The 18,965-nt window shown below is 40.2% G+C and overlaps 1 protein-coding gene and 1 long non-coding RNA gene across 4 annotated transcripts in view; both read right to left on the bottom strand.

The window, feature by feature from the left end:
- The window catches only part of LOC136420315 (golgin subfamily A member 6-like protein 22), a 33,778-nt gene extending 30,123 nt beyond the window's left edge, over positions 1-3,655 (bottom strand). Inside the window, exon 1 of one of the 2 annotated variants that reach the window (XM_066407170.1) lies at positions 1,388-3,655. In XM_066407170.1, the coding sequence (XP_066263267.1) occupies positions 1,388-1,390 (3 nt within the window). In that variant the 5' untranslated portion in view covers positions 1,391-3,655. The remainder of the gene's footprint in view (positions 1-1,387) is intronic. The other variant, XM_066407164.1, reaches the window with a different exon arrangement.
- Positions 3,656-4,756: 1,101 nt separating this feature from the next.
- Positions 4,757-10,216, bottom strand: LOC136420304 (uncharacterized). Of its 2 annotated transcripts, none has more exons than XR_010753185.1 (3): positions 9,892-10,216; positions 5,822-5,942; positions 4,757-5,446 (listed from the first exon to the last, which is right to left on the bottom strand). It is a non-coding gene; the product is annotated as an uncharacterized lncRNA (long non-coding RNA). The 2 variants fall into 2 exon arrangements; XR_010753184.1 differs by having other exon boundaries at positions 4,757-5,472; positions 9,892-10,213.
- Between the last annotated feature and the right edge of the window lie 8,749 nt (positions 10,217-18,965).

Genomic DNA, 18,965 nt, shown 5'->3' with positions numbered 1-18,965 from the left:
AAATGTTTACAGCGGTTTTATGTTGTCGGTTTTTGCGGCGACTGTTTCACAGGGAACATAAAACCACCGCCAACATTTTTGTGCAATATTATAGCAGTATGTGATGACTATAGCACTGCTGTGAGCTAAAAGCAACCACGAACACTCCATTTTCCCCTTAGCACAAAATAAAAACACAAACTTAAATGCATTTACAGTACTTTATTTGAGGTTACTGTCAGGACAAATTTGAAGAGGACCTCAAAGTCAAACTCTTGCTCAAACAAGCCAGGAATCTACAATGTATCATGTATTAGCTGTGTTGCAACAATGCATGGCTCAATACCTGCCAATTTGAGAATTTTGTAATTATAACTTGACAATGCCGGTTGATTAATTAAGAGAATCTTTTATGCAACAGTGGTAGAAATACTTTTTTTCAGTGTTACGTTCCGCACATTGCAGAATGTCAAAATTTGAAAATATTTTCTGCAAATACACATGCCTCTATATTACAACCTTCTCAACATAATAATGCCTATTTACTTACGTCATATTATTAGGCTTTGCAACATTGCTGTAATTCTTTATTCTCTCATATCTTTACTTTTTACTAGCAAAGTTTGAAACAGGAAACTGAGGAATAACATAACAGTAACGTGTGCGAAAAAAAATTCAAATCAATAGCAAAAATTGCAACAGCAAAAGCGTATTTATTCAATATCAATCACATCAAAAATTTGTTCATAATTTCAGTATGTGGATTAAAATTTTAAAGTTCGGTCTCTGAAGAAATCGCATGCTTGCTATGCTAGAAACATCCGGGAATTGTTTTCCCGACTTTTTGGGACCCCGAAATTGTGAGCGCGAAAAAAATTATTAACTAATATTATTATTAATTATTAACTGGTATTATTATTGAAATGTCGGTAGGATGCAAAAGTTCATGCACCAATAAATGAACAGTTCAGCTTTTTAGACTTTTCATTCAATGATTTAGGCATGTAACTTAAGTTTTGATGGGACACTGTACTCAGAGGAAAAATTTCCAGGCACATACTGCATTACACCTTATCAGCACGCCATTTACGTTCATATCTTGTAGTTATAGTTTTCATAATAGAATAGACTAGTTTAGGACTCATTGTATTGATTGCTTTGTCGTTGTTGCCATACATTGTACCATGTACAATTGTCAAGCAATAAAGTTCATACTTTTTGGGAGCATGTGCTCATGATCTGTGCCAAGCAGCGCCATTTTTTCCCCCGCCCCTGTCTTTGGGTCTGACGATCGTAGGGTCCGCCCGCAACGGTGACGACTCAAAACACTGCTGGAAATCGCTATGATATCTATACAACTATCAGAAACGTCTAAAGGGAAAATTGTCGAAGAATAACTCAAACTCACCATGATTAGTGTGTACTGTGCAAAGTCTCACTTGGACAAGTCGTCAAGACATGCAAGAATGAAGACCATAGCGGTATGACATCTGCTCTGCTATTGGTCAGAAGCGAGCACGTGATCCTTAACTTTTTATGCAAATGCCACAGAGCTTTACTAGCAGATACAGAAAAACAAAATTGCCACGTTTCTCAACTTCATTTTCATTTTTTTATATTTTAGTTACCCACGCTTTTGATGGAACTGTGCATGGAGAGGGGGGCCCCGGGATATATGAGAATTTAAAGTACTGTGTTCCTCTAACTTCAAGTTTCGCACATGTGCATATAATTACAGGTTTGCGATAGCAAAACCTGTTCTGTTTTTGCATCCAAGGATGGGGGCCGCCATGTTGGATGTGACCATTTTATTGGGAGGGGTGTTTTTTGTTGCTAATGTTGGGTGTGACTATTTTGACGGAGGGGTGTTTTTCTTGCTAGTTTTCTTTTTTTGTGTGTTCTTGCTAATTTTTTCTTGCTGTGGGTTGAGTGTGACCATGTTTACTGGAGGGATGTTTTTTCACTAATGTGTGGGTGTGATAGATGGAAGTTATTAGTGTGGTGGTGTTGTGACTTTGCCGTTGGCACAAGTGGACACAAGGCCCACTGTACTAAAGGACGAGCAAGGTCCACTGAGCATCATGTTGTTGTGGTCTTGTCGAAAAGTAAGGGACGACAAGATCCCCAACGATAGAGGGTTAATATAGATTTGTTATTTAATGTGATGTTGGATTAGAAAGTGTTTGAATCGACAATATTGGGGGTGGTTTTAGTCGCTAATGCTGGTTCCCTATACTTTTCCTAATTTCGGGTTAGGTGTGACCATTTTGACCGGAGGGGTGGTTTTTGCCACTAATGTTAGGTGTAAAAGAGGAATGTTATTAGTGTGGTGGTGTTGTGACTTTGCCGTTGGCACAAATGGACACAAGGCCCACTGTACTAAAGGACGAGCAAGGTCCACTGAGCATCATGTTGTTGTGGTCTTGTCGAAAAATGAGGGACGACAAGATCCCCAACGATAGAGGCCGAGGGTTAATATAAATTTGTTATTTAATGTGATGTTGGATTAGAAAGTGTTGGAATCGACAATATTGGGGGTGGTTTTTGTCGCTAATGTTGGTTCCCTATATCTTTCCTAGTTTCGGGTTAGGTGCGACAATTTTGACCGGAGGGGTGGTTTTTGCCACTCATTTTAGGTGTAAGAGATGAATGTTATTAGTGTGGTGGTGTTGTGACTTTGCCGTTGGCACAAATGGACACAAGGCCCACTGTACTAAAGGACGAGCAAGGTCCACTGAGCATCATGTTGTTGTGGTCTTGTCGAAAAGTAAGGGACGACAAGATCCCCAACGATAGAGGGTTAATATAGATTTGTTATTGAATGTGATGTTGGATTAGAAAGTGTTGGAATCGATAATATTTGGGGTGGTTTTTGTCACTTATGTTGGTTCCCTATATCTTTCCTAGTTTTGGGTTAGGTGCGACCATTTTGACCGGAGGGGTGGTTTTTGCCACTCATTTTAGGTGTAAGAGATGAATGTTATTAGTGTGGTGGTGTTGTGACTTTGCCGTTGGCACAAATGGACACAAGTCCCACTGTACTAAAGGACGAGCAAGGTCCACTGAGCATCATGTTGTTGTGGTCTTGTCGAAAAGTAAGGGACGACAAGATCCCCAACGATAGAGGGTTAATATAGATTTGTTATCGAATGTGATGTTGGATTAGAAAGTGTTGGAATCGATAATATTTGAGGTGGTTTTTGTCACTTATGTTGGTTCCCTATATCTTTCCTAGTTTTGGGTTAGGTGCGACCATTTTGACGGGAGGGGTGGCTTTTGCCACTCATTTTAGGTGCAAGAGATGAATGTTATTAGTTTGGTGGTGTTGTGACTTTGCCGTTGGCACAAATGGACACAAGGCCCACTGTACTAAAGGACGAGCAAGGTCCACTGAGCATCATGTTGTTGTGGTCTTGTCGAAAATTAAGGGACGACAAGATCCCCAACGATAGAGGGTTAATATAGATTTGTTATTGAATGTGATGTTGGATTAGAAAGTGTTGGAATCGATAATATTTGGGGTGGTTTTTGTCACTAATGTTGGTTCCCTATATCTTTCCTAGTTTTGGGTTAGGTGCGACCATTTTGACCGGAGGGGTGGTTTTTGCCACTCATTTTAGGTGTAAGAGATGAATGTTATTAGTGTGGTGGACCTGTGGTGTTGTGACTTTGCCGTTGGCACAAGGGTTTGCGGATTCGATGGGGTGGTCTACAGGGGTGGGCTAGTGGGGTGGGCTACCTCAGCATCTACCCTTTCTGGGCCTCAAGGCTATGTATGGGGGTTTGGCCTCTTATGGAATTTCCTTGAAGAGGAACTGGGTCAAGCTGTGGTGGGCTAGAGGGAAGGCAACAGCTGATCATATGGCGGGGGGGGGGTGTAGGTAGCAGCAATGAACTCCACCAAGACTGGTAGAAAAGCCATTTTTCATAAAGAAACTTCTGAGTACTCAGTATACAATAGGATGTAAGGGAAGAGGTACAAGGGGAAATAAACTGGAAGTTTGATAGGGCAGCTAGGGAATGAGAGAGCCTTTGTTTGACAGAATTCAAAACATATGTCTCACATTTAGACTGGAATGTACCTGAATGCATGTGCTTGTATACAATGTACAATGATATCTAAAATAAAAACTGTGTGTTTGTACAATGACTATAGTGTTGCTTTTGTTGCTCATTTCTTTCGTGTAGCCACAATGCTTAACTGCCATGTTGGCCTGACTGAGCAGTAAAGGAACAGGGAACATGGCCCTCCATGTTTAAAAATCTAAAACTGGGGATAACAAACTCCTGCACGATGTAAATGTATGCTCATTGCCAACCTCCACCCCCCAATGTAGCATCCCCAAAGCAATATGATCAGTTGCATTCCTTCCGGCCCACCCACAGTGACCCATCTTTTCCATTCGATGCTAACCCCCATGCATAGCCTTGAGGCCCAGAAAGGGTAGATGCTGAGGTAGCCCACCCCACTAGCCCACCCCTGTAGACCACCCCATCGAATCCGCAAACCCGTTGGCACAAATGGACACAAGGCCCACTGTACTAAAGGACGAGCAAGGTCCACTGAGCATCATGTTGTTGTGGTCTTGTCGAAAAGTAAGGGACGACAAGATCCCCAACGATAGAGGGTTAATATAGATTTGTTATTTAATGTGATGTTGGATTAGAAATTGTTGGAGTCAGTAATATTGGGGGTCATTGATCGGAGGGATGGTTTTTGTTGCTAATGTTAGTTTACGACCACATCAATGATAAAGAAATGACACAGAAACAAGGATTCCCGCACACTTAGCAAGGTGCACACTTACCGTTATAAAACTGACTGATTGTGACTTCATAATGTTGGCTAATTATTACGATCCTTACTGAAGGTCTCTGTTGCTCTTTTGACCTAAACTTCCTTGCCTTTGAAATCTCTTGTCTGTATACTGTCTTACTCTGCTGACACAACATTGATTACTTTATCGCTTCGCTGCAGTCCACTTTAACAAACGAATACCCGTCAAAGATGTCAAAGAATAACAATTATGGCACAACAATAGCAGACTAATTTTACAGTAACCGTTGCAAGTTCGGTAAGGAGTTGCTTTGAAACTTCTTGGACATTAGTGACGGAGTAAAATGTTACTGCACCTTGTGATTGCAATTGCATACACATTTGAATGGTGTTTCCACCATGCGTACATCCGGTTTGATTTGAGCTGTCATCGGTGAGGTTAACACTTGTATTTTCTTTGATATACATGCAAAATCAGCCACTAAAAGTCGCACAATAAAATAAACAATAGTATAGACAATACATATTCGTTTAGATCAAATGACGTGGACAACATGTGCACGTCAGCGTGTGAATTCTCTAAATCGTGTCAGCTTTTCTCAGGCTGTAACAGCGCAATCATTTGGCTGCACACGGCTCTGATTCTGGTCAGGCATCCCCTGTGGCCTTCCTCCCTCATGTTCTTGGCGACTGTAGAAGTAGATGGTTGATCAGTTCTGTGGAGAATTCGAACATAAATATTGATGATATTGTATCTTGGGACAAAGCAAATGTTTTGATGAACCTTCGTGGTCTGAGAGAGTTAAGTAAATTAATGTTAACATTTCTACGGTTTAAAGAAAATACTATAATATGATTTAGTACACCCATATGACACACTAACTTACTCTTCTTATATTATGTATGGCAACCTGGAGGCATAAAATGTAATAATTCATGTCAAATAGGTTTCTATAGTTGATAATTGACCTTTCCAACGATGTTGTCACATGAGCCGTTTTAAAAATAATTTTAACAAAAGTCAAAATCTGATTAACAACAAACAATATAAGAAAATCTCTTCACCTTCCTGTACTTCCTATGGCATCTTTCACCCCATGCCAGCCAGCTGTGAGGGATCAGACATCTGAAGCTGGTACACAGCTTGTATTCATTCCTACCAGTTTCCACCAAGGTCTGCTGCATGCTGTGACGGAAGGAAACATATATTAGGAATATCCAGTATAGTTGAGCAGGTATGAGCAGCTGGGAAATATAAAGCTATCATCTGACTGACGAATATGATCTGCAACATGTTATGTATCGCTACCAATCATCATCCGAATTATTTAAAATGGCATTTATCAAAAATTGGCCGCGGACAGAGCAAAGCCCACTGGCTCTTTATCGAAAAGTACGATTGAGAGGAAACATAACAAGGAACCTTTTATAATAATGCATATATAAACATTTAGAACTTGTCCATGACTGAGTAAACAAACTGCTTGTAAGATCACCGCTATTTTGACTTTCCTGTGATAACAGTGACAGCATATCCCCAGTAGTTACCTTCGTCGACGAATTTTCGTCGAGAAGGTTATTCGATGATGCTTGTCTGTGTGTCTGTTAGTGAACAGAATAAGTCGAGAACGCCTGGATGGTTTGTTGTCGTAGTTGGTGTGTCGGTGTGTATGTGGGAAATCTCAAGATGATTAGATTTTGGGCGAAGTGTTTTGCATAATTAACGAGAAAAGTGTAAAAATGTGTTATATTGTATGCTGAAGTATGTGTACGTGTTGGCTGTGTTGTTCCAAGGCGTCATGGATAGGGGTATGGGTCCTGAGGGGTCATCTTGAAGGCAGGAAACGTCAGTTACACAAATTGGCTGTCAGCCAGCTGTAGGCATTGGTAAGGTAGTCTCCAAGCAGACCTATGGGTTGGCTATAGCAGGGGCAGGTTTTGCTTCAGACTTTGAAAGGGAATTACTCAAGAAGGGCTTGGTGGATGGTCATAAATTTTTGTAAGTACATAGCTTGAGTGCTGATGTACATGATAAGATACTTATTATGCAAATCAGTATCTAATTTGCATAATTAATGCGGAAAGTTTATACATCCATCAATTTCCATGATAGGACTCTCAAACATGTGACATATGTAACTGAGGAAGAGAGAAATATTAATAGATATCAGCTTTGCAAATGAGAACCTCATTGACATAATTAATGAGAAATCTACAACTCGAGATGGTCTTGATGGATCGTCATGATTTTTGGTATGCAGATAGCTTACGTGATGCTTTGTATGATTGGATGATAATTATGCAAATCAAATTCTAACTCGCATGATTAATGAGGCAATTTTAAAAATCTGCTGTGTTCCATGATATGACTATTCAAATATGTGACATTTGTAACTAAGGAAGAGAGGAATGTTGATAGATAGGAAATATGCAAATGTGGGCCTAATTAGCATAATTAATGAGAAAGTACTATAATTCCATACTAGTAAATGACGGCAATTTCATACTTGTGGCATTAGGAAGTTGTGTGAATGTGAACACCATTGAATCAAATTATGCTAATAAGGAGGGAGCTTATTTGCATAATTGATGATAAATGTTTGCATAACCTTCTTTGTTAAGCTCATAGTCATAACAAGGAGGTTTGGACAACTTATGTTATTTGGGTGAAGGGGATCAACTGGTATGATTGATGATTGATGAAAAACACTCCTAATACGTCAGTCATAAAGGTCAAAATCATTTGACGAAGGTATGAGGTCGTAGAACTCTTGTTATGTTTGCTGTCTGAAAGACTGACCGGCAGGGTCATGGCTGGTGACCCCCACTCAGCCGCGACTTTAAAGTAAACCGTCAGTTCTAGAAACCTGTTACCTAATGCTGAATCAGCTGCGTTCTCTTGACGATGCAAATTTACAGACATGAGGCTCAGGATCCTTATAACAAGGCTGACCTCAAGGGTTGTGTGAACAGGTATAGGGATATCTCAAAAGTGACATTTCAATGAACTGTATGACATTGGGTCACACAGTTTGACGACCTGAATTAGAGAAGATATTTGATATCCTATGTGTATCTCTCCGTCTGGATTACACGTGACAACATTTACGGATCATGATCAGAAGAGGAATATAGATGATCATATAGTATGACTCATGTAAATTAGTTTTGTCATTTTTTTCTGAATACCATGTCCTCCAGATTATTTGTGTTACACATGTTTTGGGACAGAAATACAGGGACATGAACAAAAAGGGGTTATCTATTCTAAATACGTGTAATCCTTCTCATTAAAGTGACAAGTTTAAAACTTAAATACCGGCTGTTTTACACATGTCCGTCTGTAAATACTATAAGGGACAGCTACTTAACCCGGGGTACCAGGTTCAACATACAAACATCTCTACTGCTTCCGCCCGCCTGGCGTCGCCATAGTAACCTTGCAGACGACAGTAACCTTACCGCGACAGGTCGCTCTAAGGAGGATGTGGGGCATGGATGTAAATACTTGCGTGGAATGGATCCGTCTAGCTTACTGTCGCCGAAGGTCATGGTGAGAATTTCAAACTATTTTGCTTAAAAAGAAATTACGCAACTGTCGATCATGGCAAACAAAGTTACGCACACTTGCCAAGTCGGAACTATCAAAGACATGTTCAGTAGAAACTCTCGATGTACGGGGAATGGTGCATACGCTATTTACAAATCGGCACGGGGGATACCTGATCTATCTTCTTGTCACAGCTCAACGGGACACACCTGATAGATTAATTTCAAAGGTTATTCATAATGTGATCGATTATACCTGTGCCTTCAGCTTTTTGAAAATAAGTTTTAACAGGGGAATAGGAGGCGATGTTCTAAATTAGCGTTACTGATACAGGGCGGGGTTAACTTGCTCTTTATAGACAATGCAAAATAAAAAGTGCCACTAGTCGAAGTGGGGCATTTGAAGTTTTCAACATTCGGTGTTACTTTCGCTATTTTCTCAAACAACACAGATTGATGATTTGGTTTATTTCATATCATTAAAAAGTATCACAGTTTCGCAGTGCACGCGACGTGTGCACTGAATTGAACTGGGACTACATTATACATTATTGATACATAGATTGCGCCAGAAACCACCCCGGACACTACAGCACGCGTTCGCCTCAATGGGTTACTCACTTTAATATAGCGGCAAGAAAATATAGCGGTTTGGGGAAAATGGAGTAGGTCACGGTACTTAATTCTAACGGTGGGAACAAACATTACTGTCTCAAACTTTAGTGATGAAAAATTTGCGGTGATAACATTTTAGCTGTTGACTAGTGACCGTTAAACCAGCTAAAATTAAGTTCCAGTTGACAAACAAGAATTACGGTATTGATATATACATATATGTTGCAAGTTGATATTAAACAATACATCAAATGAAAGGTAAGGTTGGGGGAATCATCACATAAATTTATGACGGATTGTAGGATGATCATTGACTATTCCATGATCACAGGGCTTTCGTAAAAGTTATAGTTTGTATGTATGTATAGATATAGTAGACCTTACGAAAGTCGCTGTACTTTTGTTGTGTCAATAAAGATTGTTGTATAACCCGGCCACCAATCAAGTCTACCGACAGAACAATACGCTTTATCTTTGAAACGAATAGATCTTGCAGACATAATTCATGTAATGATTTGCCATACGATCCGATATTATACCACGTATACCCCAAAACCACTGGGGTGGCGACCTCACTACGACCTAAAAACTGGAGGTGGCGACCTCACTGCGACCTAAGATTTGACAGAGCGCTCACTGAATTTCATTGATTATTATAAACGAGTAATTTTACGCCTTGTGTATTTTGTTGTCCTTTCAGTCAGACATCTACATTCTGCATGATATCCCAAGCATGAAGTCAATGATTACACAAATCCAATTTAGGTCGCAACAAAGTCGCAGCGCGATCGCCGTCTAGTGGAATGGGGGCCTTAGTGCGATCGCCGTACGACTGTAAATACAGAACATAGTTTCTCAATTCTTAAAATTCAGCACCAGGTTGATTTGTATTCTTAAGTGAACTCTGCTGCATGTTCAAAAACAGAAGAGCTTCAGCCAATCGTTTGCCAAAAAAGTAGGTTTCTGCTTACCCAGCTATTCATAGTTCCTCCAAGACCCAGTAACACCGCGAGCGTGTGTGGATTGTATTCTGCGGCGGTTTACCTTCGCGGTGTCGGCCCTGCCGCCCAGGTTCAGGTTCGTCGCTTGCTTCTGGGGGAGTGGGCCGTCTCTAGACCTGTCAAACATATTTATACGGACATCAACTTTTTTTTACATTTTGGGAGTGGTGACACAACTGAACTGACCAATCAGTTATATGATCTAGAGATGCAATGTTAATATTCAAAACAGTTTAAGACGAAACAACACTGAGGTCGAGGTCACGCCACGTAGTGAAAGTAGACTACATGTAACAAACAAGACACCTTTAACCAAATTGAAAAGGGTTCTTTGTTCCCATTTGTCTGTGACCTTGTGCCTGTAATTGGCAGCCTGGCCCTGTTTCAAGGACAGTCTGCTGGCGGCGGCACATGGGAAGTTACTGATAACTCTGGGTCATGTCTGGATCAACAGTACAGGAGTCTTACGGTGGCCTTGGAATGCACACGCCAATGTACTGCGTCAGGGGGTAACCGAAGAAATGCATGTTTATGTGTGTGTCATATCCTTATTTTCATGCTTAAAGATTATTATGACGTATAAATGGCAAGAGTGACGGACCAAGGGTTACGGTGACGGATTAAGGTTTATGGTGACGGATTAAGGGCAAGGGTATCGGACCAAGGGCTATGGTGACAGATTAAGGGTTATGGTGACGGATTAAGTGTTATGGTGACGGGACAAGGGCAAGGCTGAGGGATTAAACGCTTTCCTGACGGATTAAGGATTGTTATGACGTATACAGGGCAAGATTGACGAATCAAGGGTTACGGTGACGGGTGGGGATGGATCATTGGCTATGTTGATGGATTAAAGGCAACGATGAGGGATTTAAGACTTTCGTAACGAATTAAGGGTTATGCTGTCGGATTAAGGGTTATGGTGACGGATTAAGGGTAAGGATGACAGATTAAGGGAAAGGGTGACGGATTATGGTCTCTGATGGCGGATTTAAGGACACGCTGACGGATAAAGGTTTGTGGTGATGGATAAAAGGGTTGTGGTGACGGATTAAGTGCTATGTTGAGGGGATTAAGGGCAACGCTAACGGATTAAAGACTTTCCTGACGGATTAAAGATTATCATGACGTATTAAGAGCAAGAGTGACATATTAAGGGTTATGGGAACGGATTAAGGATTATTAGGTCGCGTTATTGGCTATGGTGACGGATTAACGGCAACGGTGAAGTATTTAAGACTTTCGTGACGGATTAAGGCTTATGGTGACAGAGTAAGGGCTAGGGTGAGGGATTAAGGGTTACAGTGATGGATTAATGATAAGAATGACGGATTAATAGAAAGGGAGACGGATTAGGGTCTCCGATGGCGGATTAAAGGATACGCTGACGGATAAAGGTTTATGGTAACGGATTAAGGGAAAGAGTCATGGATTAAAGCCTATGGTGACGTATTAAGGGTTGTGGTGACGGATTAAGTGCTATGTTGAGGGGATTAAGGGCAACGCTAACGGATTAAAGACTTTCCTGACGGATTAAAGATTATCATGACGTATTAAGGGCAAGAGTGACGTATTAAGGGTTATGGGGACGGATTAATGATTATGAGGTCGGATTACTGGCTATGGTGACGGATTAACGGCAACGGTGAAGTATTTAAAACTTTCGTGACGGATTAAGGCTTATGGTGACGGAGTAAGGGCTACGGTGACGGATTAAGGGTTACAATGATGTATCAATGATAATGATGATTACGGATTAAGAGAAAGGGTGACAGAATATGGTCTGTGCTGTCGGATTAAGGGTCATGGCGACAGATTAAGAGTAAAGATGTTCATGTACCACCGGAAGAGTTCATTCTCCCAAGGGGGTGGCTTTTACAAAACAGTCCATTTCAAAACAGTCATTTCTTGCAAGGGGAGGGAGATGAATTATGCTGTATTTCAACTACTTATTTAGAAATGTTACCTTTCCCCCACATAAGTTACACTGCATTATTAACGCAAACCTGTTCATATTTGCTGAAGCAGCTAATATTTATCTCTAGTATGATTTGATATCGATCGCCTTACGAACAGACGGTTCCAAATGAGAGAAAAATATATGTAAAATGTATTTTTCGGATCGGCGGAAAAACGTGTCCAGTCCGGATAACTGAAAAACCTGTCCAGTCTTAAAAGAGGGTCTGCATGGGGGTTCCTGGCAACGATTAGCAATAAATTCAGCAAGTCGGCAAATACCGCTAAATTCGGGAGGATCGACAACGCTTTTTGCACTGATGATGAGAATATATCCATCCTTTTATTTCTGTTACCCCATTTCACATTTTGTACAACATGCAATAAAAGAAGGTTTAAAAGAGATTTTATTGTAGTGTTCTTGTACCTCCATCACGTAATGTTAGGTTTATTTAAAAAGTAAAAAAAAAGGAAAGCAGGCATCCTCAATTGAGGTGAAGCATAATGCTTTTTCAAGTAGCTAGTGGTAAGTACAATGCGGTATTGCCAAGGCTCGCGTTTTTGGCAAAGCTCACCGGGTCACCCCTACTCTTCTCGACACGTGTGTTGGGTTCTTTTACCGTGCAGTGGTTTGAGGCTTACGCCCGACGCTCCCTCAGACACGGCTTTACGTCACCATCCGAAATGACGGATGCAATCCCTTACAACATGTCCGAGCTCGAGTCGACCACTGAGGTGCCACGGAATTTGATCCAGATGGCGAAGCAGAGCAATGTCACACACGCGTTCTGTATCAAAAGGATAGCTCACATGAAGAGGGTATGACCAACAATAAGATCTCTTTGGAATTACTCTCCGTGGATCCGAAGGGACCACGTTCGAACCTCAGTGGTCGACTCGAGCTTGGACATGTTGTAAGGGATTGCATTCGGCATTTCGGATGGTGACGTTAAGCCGGCGGCCCCGTGTATGAGGGAGCTTTGGGCGTAAGTCTCAAGCGCCAAACCTCTGCACGTAAAAGAACCCAGGCAACACACTTATCGAGAAGAGTAGGGCTGACCCGGTGTGCTTGGCCAAAAACGCGAGCCGTGGCAAAGCCGCATTGCACTACCACTAGCTACTTGAAAAAGCATCATGCTTCACCTCAATTGAGGATGCCTGCTTTACCTTTACCTTACCTCTGTGACTCAGATTGCTATCTAAAACTTATTTCTAATTCAGGCGTATTCAGGCAAACAAACATAAATTCAAATTTACAATCCATAATATCATATTACCCTGTATACGATCTTATTCACGTACTAAAGCCCCCCTCTCACTGGACCCGCGGCACGCTGGCGGCGTCGCTGTGTCCTAAACTGGATTTTTGTTACCCTTGACTTTATAATGGGGATATTATTCAAAACGTACATGTATGACTAAAAAGACATCAAAACACACAAAGCTTTTAAAAAACTCGTTTTTTGTCGATGAAATTCGTCGCGTGCTTTGACAATTCGATCGGCCGCAGCGACGCCGCCAGCGTGCCGTGGGTCCAGTGACTTATAATTAACAGGTAAATATATTATAGGAAGAAAGCTTCTTCCGTTATACCGTATATCTGTATGTAACTTTCACATTAAACCGTGGATTTGTCATCATACACATTGTCATCGAAGCGTTGGTTCATGTAAATACTTGGTTGTGAATATATCTAAAGGAACTTTGCTATTCTTTCACATTGAAGTAAATTCAAGGCATGCAATAATTTTGATGCGTTGCTGCTAGCGCTGTTGAGTAAACCTTTGCCCAAAGATTTTCTCTGTCTTCGTCGGCGTTTCTTTTCTACCAGGACATTCGTGTACAAAGGTGTGTGTTGTCACACTCATCTGCTGTATAACTCACAGAAGATAAAACATTGGTGAAGTTGAATAAAACAAAACAAAGACCACTTCGAAATATAACAACTGGAGAGGCATTACAATATTGAATTGGTTCCATATCACCCCATCAAACTCCCTTCGGGCCGTACCCACTAGAAATTCGAGCCGTAGAAACAAATTTTGATAAGCCATATAGTCAAATTTTGATCAAATGTAATAACTGTTAGTCTTGGTTGATATTGTTTTTGCCATCATGATATTTATTTGCCACTGATCAGTCACTATTGGTTCTTTTTATTATTTATGTTCTGATAATTTTGTTGATATGAACTTTTCTTATTCCATTTGTCAACATGAGTTCTGTTTGATTTCAGTGTTCTGTAATCTTTGGTTGATATTGATTTTGTTATATCTATTTGCCAAAGATACTGTTATCACTACTTTTATGATATGCTTAATATGGGACGCATTTGAGACGATAGATTGGGCGCTTTGCCACACGAAAGCATAACCACATTCCTCTAAAGTGCTGCGTACCCCAGACGCCCAACACTTTGCACCTGAAGCTTCTAAATCTACTTGACATAGGAGAGTGTCTGCCTGCAGGCTGCCAGCTGGCACGTTCTCGTACCAGCTGCGCTTACCACTATACCTAGATAACAGTATGACCTTACAATTTCTCTAACATTGTCATTTAACAAAAATAAACATTTTTTTTTGGTAGCCGGCCTCCCATATGCTCATTGTTAGCTCTATGTGGAAATATAGACAGTCGGTGCAATTCTTGTGCTATTGTTACATATATATAGAGAATGAATCGATTCACAAGTTATCGTTTCCTTTCAACAACATTTATTGAATCAGCGCTTTCGGTGCACAGAATTCTTGTTATTTACATATGCATTGTTGATGCTGTGAGCAGTCGGATTTGAACCTGTTTTTAAATGACATTTGTTGTATTCTCTTTGAGTTCAATAACATTTTATGTTACGTGAAAGTTATCCCTCTGAGTCTCTTGACATTGTTAATTCAGACGAAGACGACGACAAATGACATTTTGCGTCTGAATCATTTGAATTTTTCGACATAGCTAATTCTTTTTGCCGCGACTCCTGTTGTAATGACGTCATTTGAAACCTTTGTTGTTCAGGTCATCTGGCAGATTTTTGAGAACTAGTGTCACCTTCGAGCATCTGTGAAAAAAAAAATACATCAGTATAAGCGACAGGGAAAGTAAGAAATGCATCGCACAATTACTTTAAACCATGAATAAACGTATCTCAGGGACAGCTATATTATTTTTGCAAATGTGTAGTACTCAATACTCTCCAAGCAGAGCATGGATTTTAGCTGTTTTTTTTATGTGTTTTAGGTGTTTTTGTGACAAAGTAGAAAGCCCGACAAAAACGTCTAAAAACACGTCAAAAACCAACCGAATCCCATGCTCTGCCTGGAGAGTAGTACTCAAAGCAACAGCTTAATCTGGACCAACCGCGTACGTGTCTTCAAATATACACAAAAAATTGGTTATTGGAGTAACAGACAATCCCCACTGGTTGGTTGGGTCACCAAAATTTGTGTCTGGATATTGTCAACGACGTTGCCGACGATCTCAAATACAATGTATCAAGAACTCTTTATATTCTGAACATACATTAACTAGCCATGCGGACAAAAATCGGTTTCTATAAAAACGTGGTAATTACGCGTGTAAGAGGAGGTAAATAGGACGAAACTGGGGTCTCGTCGGAAAAGGGATAAAACGTGTATTTCTTACCTTTTTCATAATCCGCGAGTATGTTCTCTATATCCATGCCCTCTAGTCCCCGTGAATCCAGCTGTTCGGACTGTTCATCCAGTTCTTCCAGGAGCGACCTCGCCTCTTCCACGACCTCCCTTAGCTCTGAGTCAACTGGAAGGAGAAACGGAAGGGTATACATTAATTAGACACATTCATGTATGGCCCTTGTGCTGTAATAACACATTCATTCTTCAATACCATTTTAGACTCTAAAATTATAAGAAAATGACGTCGTGGAATGTATCTCGAGCTCTCTTAAAAGGGTTTTGTTCTGCGTGCGTAAGAACATTGTATCAACAATCCTTAGCCAACCAGACAAAACCTAGAAAAATTGAATTGCTCGTAAGAATTTTGTGATGACCAAACGTACCATCATCGGCATCGCGTTTACCGCTCCTTCTGCGCCTGCGTCGACGCCTCCATCCCTCGGAGTCATCGATCAGCGTTGCCACGACAACCATCGTGACAAGCAACGTGCAAACAAACAGCTTCATGGTGTAGTTTGAACTGGAGCAGGGAAAGAAAACAATATTGATTAATGAGGCCGGGCTTGTTTGGTTTTTCAACATCCTAGAGGCGGTGGCAAAATCATCACTAAGTTCGTTGATGAAGGTTAGACACCCAGGTAGTAAGATATGCCAAAAATACTCAAGCAACTGGATAAAATTTTGAAACAGTCAGACGTTTCAGACAGCATCCGCTATCTTTCGTCAGTGACTGTCTTACATTGGAGTTTATGTCACTGACGAATGACAGCGGATGCTGTCTGAAACGTCTGACTGTTTCAAAATGTTATCCAGTTGCTTGAGTAACTATTTTTGGCATATCATCACTAAGTTGCTTGAAAACATTACAACAACAGTGATTGTAAAAAGACCTTACCTTAGACCTTAAATCCCCCCTGCAACTTTGTAGCATAGGTCAACTTGCCTTCGGATTCGAAAAGACAGATTCGGAACATTAAAATCAGTTTAATCATTGTGTTGACCCGCTAAGAAAACTTTAAGATAAAACAATGGCCGAGACCAATGCATTGCAAAAAAAACATGCCCTGCAGTTGTAAGAGCATAATACTTACAGAATTCCTGGACAGGTAGATCACGGTACGAGGTCACTCAGATGTTACGGCTGGAGGGAATGACTGAGAAGTACTCGCGGAATGACAATAAATACTCTAGTGTAAGACAATTATGCAAATGAGACATTGTATTAATGCAGGTGGCGACTTAGTGTCCGTTGTCTGTTAATAATACTGCTATGGGCACGTGATACCAGCTTAAAGACACATGTAATTTTCCTTTGGCCCAGATACTATCGAAATAACAAATTCTTATTCCGGGACTATTATTGTCCTCATCAGGCACTTTTTCCTTAGCAAAAAAAAAAAACAGTTGTCCTTAAAAGCACGTAAAGCCCTTTTAGCCTCAAACCGCTCTTTCGCTCACCTTTGTCCCCAAAGGCTCTGTTAAGAATATTTGATGTGTGTGTTAAATCTATTATGTTATATGGCAGTGAAGTTTGGGGCAAGGACCATTTGAATGACATTCCATTGAAACTATACAGAACCGTTTCTGCAAAAATACTATTGGAGTGAACCGAAATTCCAGTAACATAGCAAGTAAAGCTGAGTTTGGAGTGTTCCCGGTAGATTTAGATGTGTCAATCCGCAAAGTTAAGTACTGGTTGCGCCTCAGACAACTCGATCCTTTGACTAATCCTTTACAAGTAGATGCTCTATTGTATCAACAGTCTTTCCAAGTGAATAGCAACAAGAAAAACTGATTACAACATGTGAAAGATGTACTTGACAATAGCGGATACTCCTTTATCTGGAACGCCAACAATATCGATCTAGACATACAACATATATGTACATTGTTAAGAAAAAGACTGACCGACATTTACATTCAAAGTTTTCTTTATGAATTATCTATCGATGACAGTAAGTTAACATTTTATAGGAATGTTAAAACAGAATACTCAATGGAAATATCTTTTCAACAAAGCTGTGTGTAAGATACGAATAAGCGCACATCCACTAGAAATAGAAAAGGGTAGAGATAAAAAGCTGCCCGCTCATAAGAGAATGTGTAAGTTTTGTACAATGAACGCAGTGGAAAATGAAAAAATACATTTCATTTGCTAATGCCCTCTATATGACGCCGAAAGAAACGAATCATATAAAACAGCTTCCGTTAATTCCCATAGCTTTCACCATTTGCATAGCTTACAAAAATGCATATCACTACTAAAATCAACAAACCCACTTTAATACGATACAAAACGCGGGTCTCTCCAATTTCCACTGCCTTCAAAAAAGAAGTCAAACCCAACCACAACCATAGTCAACCTTAGTTAACTTAGAACTTTCACAGTAGACTAGATAACTTTTTCGATTCCCATGTATTTCCATGTACTTGTTTGTCTGCAATTAGCCTTCGGGCATGAACTTGCAATAAAGTTATTATTGTAAAAAGCTAAGATGACACAATTATGACAAAGAAATTGTCTGTCAATGCTAGAGTCGCGTCATACTGAATAGGAAGAGAAGACAACTTTTAGATAATGCACTCATACGTTAATGAAAGGAAATGACACCTGTGCGTAAAATCAGCACACAAAGTACAGAAAACCAACAGACAGCTTCTTTTGCTTGGTCGTGTCTTGACTTTGAATGTGACACGTATAATTGAATTTGGTAGCGTGTGTGAGTAGTCTTGGCGCTGCAAATCGTTCAAACAATTTTAATTTTGATATGCAATAGTTGAAAATGAAATTGAATTCTGTGTTGTCCATGATACACAGAATAACACGAGCGTGTGAAACTGACTAATACGTGTTTTATTGGACTGAGAAAATAACTTTTAAAACCTTTGAATTAAAAATGTATGTAGTCTTTTTTAAGTGCCCCCAAAGCGAAATTTGAAATTCCATTCAGTATTTCACCCCCTTTGATAACTTTGCTGATCTCTCCATTTAAAGACAACCAACGCAATATTAGGGCCAAACTAGAGTTCCACGACCTCATACCTTCGCCGACTGATGTTAGCCTTATCGAGTGAATGCTTATCACTCAGTATGTAAATAAGGTCCTCGATTGTATGAATTTTAAGTGATCCTTTTCTCTACACAAAACACAGCATTAAAGTAAAATCTTAGAAATGAGGGCCATTGTAGCATTTCGTCAAATATTGTGTAAATGAGGCCATCATGATTTATGTCTGATAACGTCCACATTTGATTATCTCCCAAACGCCACAAGAATGAAATCCCATCATTTACCACTCTGGAATTATAGTATTTTGTCATAAATTATGCAAATTAGGTATTCGTTTGCATAATTGATATCTATCAATATTCCTCTCTTTCTCAGTTACATGTCACGTGTTTGACTACAATGGAATGCAAGGGTTTGTATACTTTTT

This window comes from Branchiostoma lanceolatum, chromosome 1 (assembly GCF_035083965.1).
Source record: "Branchiostoma lanceolatum isolate klBraLanc5 chromosome 1, klBraLanc5.hap2, whole genome shotgun sequence".
Lineage (NCBI taxonomy): Eukaryota > Metazoa > Chordata > Leptocardii > Amphioxiformes > Branchiostomatidae > Branchiostoma > Branchiostoma lanceolatum.
The sequence above is the reverse complement of the archived record's forward strand: the minus strand, read 5'-3'. Positions and strand labels throughout refer to the sequence as shown.